An 11,319-nucleotide genomic window follows, 5' to 3' on the forward strand; every position below is an offset into this window, starting at 1 on the left:
GGGTCGGGATGGCACGGCTGTGGGCCGGGGACGGGGGGACGGAGAGACAGGGCCGGTGCCCCGGCGCCGACAGCACCGACGGGGTCTGGAGGCGGGAGGGACCCGCTGCCGGCTGAGACGGGCCCCCTCCGGCCTCCACGGAAGGGGGCATGACGGGGCGAAAGTGCCTGGGCCTTCCCGTCCCGCGTGCACAGGAGACTCAGGGCACTGGGAGGCTTGAGCGGCTTGGCGAGGGGGCCTGGGCAAGCCCAGCCCCACCCCGAGGGCTTAACCTGTCCTTGCTGGAGGAGGAAGCCCCGGCCCTGTTGACGGGGAGGGGAGGGGACCCCTGGGAGTGGAGGAGTCGGCTGAGGCCCTTGGCTGCCGCCTAGACTCCTCCTCCCCGAACCTCTCCCGGACCTGCGGGGTCTAGCTGGGGATCCAGGAAGGATGGCATCGTAAAGGGAGTTTGGAGTCTCCGCCTGGCCCAGAAGTTGCAGGAGGAGGTGGTCCCGACCAGACTGGGTGGGTTGCAGGGGCACTGCAGTGCTAGAGACCTGGGAGAGAGTGGCTCTGAGGGCTTTGGGTAGGCGATTGTGATAAAGTCTTCCAGTGCCAGGGTAGTGGTGGGGAAGGAGTTAAATCTCTCTCAAAAGAAAGGGGAAGATGAGCTCTATGGGTGTGTGAGCGGAGTCTGCAGTAATGGCTGCGGCCTGCTTTTCACAGCCAGGCTGGACTGGTCTTGTGGGGCCAAAGAAGACTTGGGACCAGGGCTGTGGTTGTCCAGGGACTCGGACCCAGTCCCAAAGCTGGGGTTTCTGAGAACCGTGAGTTGGCCAGATACTGGCCAAAAATGCTGGTGAGAGTGGTCAGCAAAGCAATGTGGCCTGCCAGCCTAGGTACTGCCAGGAAGAGGGGCCTCCCTGACAGCTCTCAGCATCCCCGTAGGCAGCATTCCCGGGAGGGGATGCCATTATGTTGGGCCGGAGGCAGGAGGCAGAGAGAGGGCTGGAGGGGCCGATACCCCGTGGTCACATGATTACTTACTGGGTTCCCGTCCTAAACATGCTCTGTAAGCCACCTCTGTCCCTTCCTCCACCTGGTGTCTCCTGGCTCCTCATCTGATAGGGCAGGGTCTTCAGGCCGGTTCCGGGGTTTGGGGCATGATGATTCTCTGAGCTATCATGCACCCCTGGACTCCTGTCTGCCCAGGCTCTGCTCCTAGGGTCAGAGACCCCCTAGTTAGACTTGACATTGACACTGGCTGTTGGGCTCCCAGACTAGGAGCACAACACCTGGACTCTGACCTGGCTTTGCAGGCCTAGGTTTCTTGGCTTCTAGGCATTTAGGTCTGGGAAATGTCTCTGGGGTCAGGCCGAGAAACAAGCTGCTGTGGCTCAGCCTAGATGTCACCCCTGTTCCCAGGGAAGCACTCCTCATGGAGCGTTATCAAAGCTATGCTCCTGGTCAGGGATTTTCAAGTACACTGGTAGGTTTGGTTTCCGGGTGTGGAGGCCAACCTTTGACAGGAGGCCTCCAGACCAGCATCATATCCAGAAAGCAGGAGGCTATGGCAGGTCAGGAACAGAACCCCAGAGTCCCAAATTCCACTGCCAGTGTCTAGGGTTTCTGTGATGTACAGGGAAAGTTCCCCCTCCCCAGCCTGTGTGTCCCCCTTTTTGATATTAAATTTGCCATTTCAGCTGGTACATACTAAAACAGCATGTTAAATTTCCCTTTTTAAAAGAGGCTTCCCAAGAAAAACTACCCCTTGTGTGCTGTGTTTGGAATTCCAGCGCTCGGGTAACTCCAGTGTTCTCAGATCCTCCAGGGCTACTGCACTGGCATTTCTGCCCACCCCACGTAAAATCACAGCAGAGTGTCTCCCAGAAAGAAACGAAGAGTCAGGACCCCCGGGCTCTGTTCCCATGCCCACCACTGACTTTCTGAATCACCTTTGCCTGTTCATTTGGCCTCTGTTTGTCTCAGCTTTTTCCCCATTGGCTTTCTTCTACTCCCTCCATGAGGTCTGGCTGTAAATAGAAATTGAGTTTAGTGTGTCTAGCTGCTCAGCAGGTTCATGTGAGCTGGAAAGAAGTTATACAGAGATTTTACAATGCTCCAAAGAACCTAAAACTGATCCTCAAACTGTTCTGGAAAAGTTGTAATGCTGGAGAAGTGGGACATGTTTTGCCCAAGGGAAACAAGATGGTCATTTAAAAATATTTAGAAGACTGTCCTATGGAAAAACTCGTCTTGGGGTGCCTAGTGTCTCATAGGAGCAAGGGGTAGATGTTATAGGAAGGTGGATTTTTGAGCCATTATAAAGAACTTTCTGATAGTTGGAGCTGACCAAGGAGGAAATGGGCCAGAGGGGATTCAAGTCAGTGACGAGAGTATGGACTTCATGACTTAAAGTTACTTCTGACCTTAAATGTGGAGCTTGTGAGACAGGGAGGCATTAGCAGGGAACTCGAATTGAAACCTGATTCAGTCTCCGCTGCAATTCACAGCTGAACAGGAACTACTGGTGCAGGGGAGCCCTGCCGCCTGAAGGTTCTCGCAGCACTCCCCTGTGCCAAGGCCACATTCTGCCAGCACTCCCCTGTGCCAAGGCCACATTCTGCCAGTCGAGGCTTCTCATTTATTGGGAGCCTGTGGATCTTCCAGTTACCAAAGAACAATGATGGTTCCCCAGCTGTGTCGAAACCATCTCCAAGCACTTTGTGAGCCTTATTTGTAATTCCTAAGAGACTAAAACACTTCTCCCCCATTTTACAGTAGGAAACCCTGAGGCCCAGAGAGGTTAAAGTGTCTGGTCCAAGCTCCCCCCGGATGAGTGATAAACAAGAACTGGGTTTCCTTCCTCAGTCTTGAGGTTCTTCATCAGCCTGGATGGCGATGGGGTGGACTTCGGCCCAGTAGGTGCTGCCACACTGACACCCCAGCGCTCTGCTGGCATTTGGTTAGTTACACCACGCTTGCTTCTCCCTACTTAGCCAGAAGGGAAGCAGTCCTCATTGAGGGCAATCCCTCTTCCTCAGTGATTCTTAACTCTTGGGGGCTTTTGGACCCTTTCAATGTCTGAGAAAATTTATAGACCCTTTCCCCAGAAAAGTGTACATATAAACAAAACTTTGCACACACGGATTGTGTGCAATTTCAGGGGGCTCAAAAATCTCTGAAGCCCAACTGTGGACCCCAGTTTAGGAACCCTTGATCTACCTTGTCATTGGGCATCAGGCACGGGTGCTCAGTTTTCACATCATCTTAGGGCCTTGGTGAATGGGTAATTCCCGCAGATAAAAGGGAACCGATACACTCTCGTTCAGATGGGACCTCAGGGGTCTTCATTCAGACTTGCAGGCACTGAATAAGAAGCTATCATCTTCTTGGATAATGTTCTGAGCCCCTGACCTGTTTATGTGACCCGAGGCAAATTATTTCTCCTGGTAGGAGAAAAGGGCGTGGCAGAGGAACAGGTCACCATCAGGTTCAAGGTTAAGTGAGCCCCATCTTCAGCCTGCTTCTGTGAACATGGAGGTGACCTGGAGGGGAATTGGGTTTGGCTTTATTTGAACAATCCAGAGATCTTAGAGATAATTTAGAAGAGAGAATTAAGAATTTACAAATGGGTTATGAGAAATGAAATTATAGTCAATTCCCAAGTATTTAGCAAACATTTACCAATGCTGTTACCATAGACCTGGCTCCTCTCTCCAGGAAGTTTTCAGTCTAATGAGGAGACACATAAGTAAACTGATAATAGAGTGAAGATTATCCACCCTAACATGGAGTACAGTATAAATAAACCAAATCCATGGATAATCTAGAAATTACTTGGCATGCATTGCATTTTCGGGGGTGACCAATTTACTTTCCCCCCAAAAAAGTTTGACTTGAATATTAGTAACTAGTTTGAAAATATGTCTGCTTTCCTTGAGATTTCCCTTGCCTGTTGGACCATGACCCATTCAGGGTTCTTTTCCTGGGAGATAATTTATTCTTCCTCTCCATGGGGGACTAAAGGAGGTAAAGGAGCTTCAATCACAATAGAGAGATGTAGGTTAGACCTTAGGAAGAATTTTCTCCCAGTCTAGGTTGAAAGACTTTGAGACTGCCTGATGAAGACGAGCCTCTTCACAGGACATCTCCAGGTGTGGGGTGGAATCTGGGTTGTTTACTCCCTGTCCTGTCTGAAAGCAAGAGACATTCAAGAAATGGCCCTTGTGATGTCCCCCACCCCCTGTGGGAAGTCTGAGGAACTCTGTCCTGACATCTATGTTATTTTCACAGCCTCTTAGCCTGTGGCTGTCAGGGAGGGCGCGTCTGGGTCCCGTCGATTTTTGCACCTTTTCCAATTCTGACTCTTCCTTCCAGTCCGGACAGTTCAATGAGGACATGATCCCCACCGTGGGTTTCAACATGCGCAAAATCACCAAAGGGAATGTGACCATCAAGGTGAGGGGCGGGAGCCTGAAACTATAGGCACAAGCCAGGGGGCTGCAGTGCACCAAATGTGTGTTAGGAAGGGCAACTGAGGCCCCTGGGAGGAGCCAGCCAAAGGACAGCAGAGGCTGGACTCCGATTGCTGGGGAGCTGGGACAAGAGAGCGGAAGACTTCTGAGGTAGTCAGAGGGATGCAGGGAAAGTTGAGGAGGACTTGGAGAGAAAACGGGGGAGGGAAAGGGGACTAGGGCAGAATTGGAGGGGTACTTGGGACTAACATGGGTTTTGGTTGCCTGCCTGCTACTGAGGCCATCTCACCTTCTTCTTGCTCAGCTCTGGGACATTGGGGGACAGCCCCGTTTCCGCAGCATGTGGGAGCGCTACTGCCGAGGAGTGAGTGCCATCGTGTGAGTACTCTTGAGCCTTACCTGGCATCTCCCAGCCCCACTGCCTGCAAGGACCTCAGAGGCACAGAACTGGATTAGATGGAATCTCCGTTCATGATACACTGTCCGTGCACAAGCTGCCTTTATTTTGCTTGCTGCTTGTTTCTTGTCGGATAAATGCTCTGGGTATCTGCCGCCCAGTCTAAGAACCAGAGCATCAGCAAACCAGATGTACCTGTGCATTCCTCCTTGCTCTCGCCCTGCCCTCCCACCCCAAAGACACCACTGGTGTGAATTGTGCGTGGTTTAAATGATTCACCCCTTGCTTTTTAAAAATAATTTTATTCTACATATATGTGTCTAAACAATAGATTGTTAGTTTTCCTGATGGCATAAATAGTAGATTGTCTTTTAACCTGATTTTTAAAAGTATCTTCCTTCCGGCCAGCCATCAAAAAATAAAAAAAGTATCTTACTGAAAGAAAATCTTCTGGGGTTTCTACTGTTCACTAACCTTATCTAGTCTTTCTGTGAAACATAAGTGGGTCACTTTGGGAGGGACTCACGGCTAATCCTAAAGGGCCCAGGCTTTGCCACTTGAGTAACAACTTCCCCAGAGTAGGGCTTTGGAGGACAGAGTAACGGCGGCCCCAGGAGTCCCTGCGGCTTTTCACTCCTATGGATTCAGGAAACATTCATGAGCACCTGCCTGGAACCAGGCCCAGCTAGCCCATAGATCCTGAGGTGACCACACTGGAACAAGACATTTTCTCCTCCAGGCAGCCGCTCCTTCTCTTCCTTCCTACCTCTCCTCCTGTGGTGTCACCTTGCTTGTCCCTACCCTGCCTTTTTTCCCCAGATACATGGTGGATGCTGCTGACCAGGAGAAAATTGAGGCCTCCAAGAATGAGCTCCACAACCTACTGGACAAACCTCAGCTGCAGGGCATCCCGGTCAGTGAACTGGATGGAACGGGAGGGGAAGGGATCTCAGCGGGGAAGTCAATGGGGGCAGGCCTGGAGGCATTGTAAGGAGGAGAGAGGGAATGGGGGACTTGGGAAGCCAGCTCACTACCCAGACAGCCTATGCACAGCTGTCCTAGACCTAATCCTTGTCCTCCCTTCTTTGTAGGTCTTAGTCCTGGGTAACAAGCGAGACCTCCCAGGAGCCCTGGATGAGAAGGAGCTGATTGAGAAAATGTGAGTTTGGTGGCCCTTTATACTTCCTACTCCCCAAAGTCCCCTGCCACCAGTCCTGGAGTCTGGGCTTGTTGCTGTTCTCAGTGTTTGCCACAGGGTGGCAGCAGAGTCCACCTTTCCAGGAACCTCACGGTCCCCATTGTATCCCCTTGAGCAAGAAAAAGACCCAGGCCCCTTGGACAGTCAGTCCTAGCCTCAGCAGACTCTACTCTGGTTTCCCCCCAGGAATCTGTCTGCCATCCAAGACCGAGAGATCTGCTGCTACTCCATCTCCTGCAAAGAAAAGGACAACATTGGTGCGTGGGTTTGGGGGAGTTGCTGGCATTCCGGGAAGTAGCCGCAGGGACTGCAGAGGAGGGGAGAGACATTTCTGGGTGTTACAGCATAGTGATCTCAAAGGTTCTCACTTCACAGCTTTTCTTTAAGCCCCAAGCTCTATGGTTCTTGGGTAGAACAGGCAGCCAGGGAGCCCGGATTCTGAGCACTATCCCGCTCTACTTCAGCTGGTTGTGTGATTTTGGGCGAATCACTCCCTCTCGGACTCACATCCTCCCCTCTAAAATCACAGGGTTGGACCAGGTGATTCTCAGGCCCCTTCTGGCTCTGACGTGCTGTGGCTCTGTCTCTCTCACGGTACCCACATTCCCCTACCAGCCGCTTGGGGTTGTTTGGAGCTTTACAGCTGTGGACTTTTGCCACCCTTAGGCTTGACCTCTGGCTGCACTTTGGGAAACCTTAGGCTTACGGCCACTCTCCCAGCTGTCTTCTCTGCCGCCCCAGCATGCCCAGCACTTGAAGGCCTTAAAACCTTCTCTCTTGTCCCCCACTCAGATATCACCCTACAGTGGCTTATTCAACACTCAAAGTCACGGAGAAGCTGAGACTGTGGCCCTTCACCCTTGGACCAGGGACCGTCCTCATCTAAACCTGAAGCCGAGCTCCCCACCTGCCCCTGTTGCCCCCTCCCCCCAAGCCCACCCCTCCTCACTTGGTGTGAGGAGGGGCCTCTGGGGATCCCAGAGTCCTATTCTGCTGAGGTTTGAACTCCTGTTTTTATTGTAAAATAAATTGCCCCCCATTCTGGTCCCCTAACCTGTCACCCTCCCCTCTCCCTTTGTCCCTTCACCCAGCCCTGCTTCCCTCCCCTCAACAGCCCCAGCCCCGCAGCGCTGCTCTCCCCTGTCCCACTCCTATACTTCCCTTTCCAACACTCTGTTATTGTCCTGTGTGTACAGTATATATATGTATATATATTTTAATTTTTTAATTTAAGCAAAGACTAAAATCAACCATTTGATGCTGCAGGGGCCATTCAGGATCTGGGAGGGGGGTGGTCTGGGAGAAGGAAAGAGATGCAAGGTTGGCTTGGGGCAAATTCAGATGAGGAAGGTGGAGGCCATCACTTGGGGCAGGTCCTGGTGGCCGCCCCCATGTCCTGTGTGTGTGTTTCCACCTCCCGATCTGGCTCATCCCTGCAGGGCTTCAATGCCACAGGCTGATGGAAGCCCCCGGAGGCACCTCCTCTCTGCCCCCAGCCTTGGTAGGGCCACCAGGCACAATGGGGTGCCAGAGACCACCAGGCCGAGGGGCAGGAATCCAGCGTCCATGCCACCCCAGCAGTCCCCTCCTGCCTGTTCCTGACTCCAGTTCCTGCCCCTCCCCAGGGCCCCGACCTCCATGGCCCACCTCACTTTCTGTTCTCATTTTGCCGAGTTGCACAAGGAGAGAACTCAGCATGGGGGGTTGGTTCTTTGGGTTTTGGTTTTTTTTGTTTATTTGTTTAATTTAATGATTTGTAAAGTGATGTTCCTCTTCCTTTTTTTACACTTTTCAGCTCCTACTTAACCTCTGTTTGGAAAATGATTCTTGTAACTACATTTTTTTGCCTCCTAATAACAATGACAACAACAGCAAAAATAAATGACCAATTTTGTGTTGGGGGGGTGTGTGGTGCCGGTTATTTTCCTGCGGGGACAGCAGCTCGCCCCCAGAGAGGGAGGCACGTGCTCAGGCCGGGAGCACAATGGCGCTTTACAGAACAGTCCCCCACACGTGTGTCTGGGCCCTTGCATTGCCCCCTTCTCATTCTCTCTTCAGACTTCCACGTGGTCCCAGCCTTGAGCTGGCAGCTGCCAAGTGGAGCTAAGGGGATCTGCTGAAGAAACCACCCAAGACCTCGGTCGTAGTGGCAGGGGACAGGGGCTGGATGCTGGTTTGTGCTCAGATTGAGCTTCTATTTCTTTATAGCCAGTTCAGTCCTCAGCTCCTCTTTCGACCAGACCCAGGACCTCACCTGCACAGCACTGGGCCAGAACCAGAACGCTGTCCCCTCCACCTCCCTGCCAGTTCCTTCCCTGGATGCAGTTCATTGTCCTCCAGGGGTGGCACTGGGCCTGTGGGGCCTGGTGGCTTCGCTTCGTTTGCTGCCTCTTGGTGTTGATACTGCTGGCTTCCTGGGGGCGGGGGGCCCTCCCTTCACTCCTCTGACCGATTCAAGTGCTCCCCGACCCTGCCCATCAGAGCTCATCCCCCTCTGCATTGCCCACAGCTGCTGCCTAGAGCCTCGCGGGCCCTGCTTGCTCAAATCCGAGGCCATCTTGACCCAGTTTTGCAGTAAGCCCCACCTCCACCCCACAATCCACCCGCCTCCCCCAGCTTCCCCTTCACCCTGAAAAATGGAGCAGGCCCCTGCAGAGCACCTCTTCGCTCCTCACCCTTCATTGGTGCCCAGGGCTTCCTCCTGAAGGCACTTTCATCCGCGCTGTCACAGAAAAGCGCCCTGCCTGGAGGGGCAGCTCCTCACTGCCAAAAGAGATAGGAAGATTGCAGGTAGAATCTGGCAACTGCTGCTCCATGACCAGGGTGCTTTCCAGGCTCTGTCTCCCGCCCTCTCCTGGCTGCAAGGGAGGCTGCATTAGCCGCTGGCCTGGGAGCTGGGGAAGCACCAACCGTGCCATTCATCTGGGGATGTTTCAGGGCTGAGCTGCCTTTCCCAGGTCCTATCATCCTCCAGAGAGGGGCAAGGTTTGAGATAAGATGAGCTGGTTACCAGTAAACAAACACCATCCTTCCACAGTGCCTGCCTCTGGGTCCCACCGGGCTTACCTAGAACATCCGTTATGGGACCCCAGGAATGGTTACCAGAGGCCCAGGGATGGTGGGGACAGGGCTCTTCTTTTTTTTTTTTTTTTTTAAAAAAGATGACCGGTAAGAGGATCTTAACCCTTGACTTGGTGTTGTCAGTACCACACTCACCCAGTGAGCTAACTGGCCATCCCTATATGGGATCCGAACCCGGGGCCTTGGTGTTATCAGCACCACACTCTCCCGAGTGAGCCACGGGCCGGCCCATTATTATTATTTTTTAAAAGATGACTGGTAAGGGGACCTTAACCCTTGGCTTGGTGTTGTCAGCAATTGTTTCTGATTCTAGCCAATTTATCTAAAGTTCTTAACATATGGTGTCATTACCTGGTTAACGTGTATTCCCTGAGTCCTGAATGAAGATTCATGGCTGAGAAGGTCCCAATGCAGCCACGAAGCCGCTTGTCCCGCCCTGTCTTCCATGTCTGGCCCCGGGGACAGGGCTCTTCTGAGAGCCCTGGGCTCCCTTCTCTGTCCATCCCACCCACAGCCCTTGGCCTCCGCCCACCCTGCACCCAAGCCTCCCTGCCCCCTCCTTGGGATCTTAATGAGATCCGTGCTACTGCATGCAGCAGGCCCCTAATATGACTTAAAGAACCTGTTAAAATTGAACAGGGAATAGGCCCTGAGTATATGTAAATTGTCATGTTTGGAGCCCTTTGATACCCAAACCTGGATGAGTTTATGAATACCTGGCCAAGCCTGCTCCATAGTACTAGAAAATTGAATTCAGAAGGTGGTGGGCACCATCCAGATGCTTTATACACCTTGTCTCATTTAATTACTGTCCTCTGGGAAGGAGATCATTCCCGCTTTACAGATGAGGAATCTCAGACTGAGAGGTTAAGTGACTGCATTCAGGTCCCAGGATAAATGCTGGTGCTGGGATTGGAGTGAGACAGTCACCCCAAGCAGACAGCAAGGGAGGCTGGGTGGATCATCCACCCCTGGCCCTGGCCCCCAGCCCAGCATCAGGGTCTTAGGCTGGTCTCCTGCAGGCTGTTGGGGAGGATGGGGGAGGAGTGTCGGCACCCGCTCTAGAGCATCCCAGCTCAAATCCACCGCCCACCACCATGCCAACCTTCCCTCCCCTTACCCCAAGCCTGGGACCCCTAAGCAACAAACCCCACATTGTTCCCCCAGCTGGCCCAGCCTGGAGGGACAGTGGCTCTTTCCCAAGGCCGGCTGGCCTGCTAATTCTGCAAGCCATTCACGTTGGCAGGCCTGGGAGGCGGCGGCAGTGGCAGGGCCTTGAAGCCACCATCTCTCCCCCTTCGGCTCAGAGCCGGCCAACCAGAAGGAAGGAGAGGTGGAGGGTGCCCTTTGTGGAAAGAGATCCCCCAAGCAGAATGCTGAGGTGTCCCCTCCCTGCCCCTGAGCCCTCCACCCTCAGCCTTCCCCCTGTCCTGGGCTTCACCTCAGCTCACCCGGCCTCCCTTCCTACATCCCTTAGGAAGCTGCTGTGCATCTGGGGCTGGGGGGCGGAGGTGGGGGGGAGACAGGGAACACGTGGGAGAAATAGCCCTGGTCGCTGCAGCGTGGCAAGCCCACCTTTGGCCCCTCTCCAACCTGTTCCCTTAAGTTTCTACAGAGCTGGGGGCTTCAGTCCCCGTAGCAACAGGTCTACTGAGACATGGGTGGGCGTCATCCCCAGCACAAAGGGTGTGCACATGGTAGCGCCATCACCTAGCAACGGCCTCCCTCTTTCTTGGCGGCATCACCAGGCCCCGGGGGTGGGTGCCAACGAGAGAGAACAAGGCTGTTAAGATCCCCAGGAGGGGAGGGAGGCTTGGTCCAGGGCAGCAGAGGCCAAGGGCTGTGGGTGGGTGGACAGAGGAGAAGGGAGCCCAGGGCTCTCAGAAGCCCCTTCCCCCACCATCCCTGGGCCCCTGGGACCCTTCCTGGAGCCCCACGTGGATGTTGTAGGTAGGCCTGGGGGACCCAGAGCTGGGCTTCAGGTGGGGAGGCTGGTTCTGAAGAAAGCTGGGCTGTCTGGGCAGGGGGCAGCTGGAATCCTGGGCTGAGGCATCACTTCTGGCGGATGTTGTGCCAGCTTCTCAGAGACCGACAGAATTCAGGGTGCCCTGGACCAGCAGTAGGAGCGGAAGGGTCTGTTGGGGACGTAGGACAGAGCTCTGGTGGGGAGGGGGTGTGGCGGGGGT

The 11,319-nt window shown here is 53.8% G+C and overlaps 1 protein-coding gene across 1 annotated transcript; it reads left to right on the plus strand.

Moving 5' to 3' along the window:
* The first annotated feature begins 1,040 nt into the window (after window positions 1-1,040).
* Window positions 1,041-7,953, plus strand: ARL8A (ADP-ribosylation factor-like 8A). Its single transcript, XM_008591502.1, has 6 exons — window positions 1,041-4,440; window positions 4,762-4,835; window positions 5,674-5,767; window positions 5,946-6,013; window positions 6,239-6,309; window positions 6,845-7,953. The coding sequence occupies exons 1-6, from the start codon at window positions 4,261-4,263 to the stop codon at window positions 6,892-6,894; spliced, it is 537 nt and encodes a 178-aa protein (XP_008589724.1). The 5' UTR covers window positions 1,041-4,260; the 3' UTR covers window positions 6,895-7,953.
* The last annotated feature ends 3,366 nt before the right edge of the window (window positions 7,954-11,319 follow it).

This window comes from Galeopterus variegatus, unplaced genomic scaffold, assembly GCF_000696425.1.
Source record: "Galeopterus variegatus unplaced genomic scaffold, G_variegatus-3.0.2 Scaffold6970, whole genome shotgun sequence".
Lineage (NCBI taxonomy): Eukaryota > Metazoa > Chordata > Mammalia > Dermoptera > Cynocephalidae > Galeopterus > Galeopterus variegatus.

What these genes read in the sequence shown, in the direction of transcription:
- ARL8A (XM_008591502.1), top strand. Translation starts at nt 4,261, where the DNA reads ATGTTATTTTCACAGCCTCTTAGCCTGTGGCTGTCAGGGAGGGCGCGT. An exon ending in AAGGAGCTGATTGAGAAAAT is followed by an intron (nt 6,014 to 6,238) that starts GTGAGTTTGGTG and finishes GTTTCCCCCCAG; the next exon opens with GAATCTGTCTGCCATCCAAG. An exon ending in CAAAGAAAAGGACAACATTG is followed by an intron (nt 6,310 to 6,844) that starts GTGCGTGGGTTT and finishes TCCCCCACTCAG; the next exon opens with ATATCACCCTACAGTGGCTT.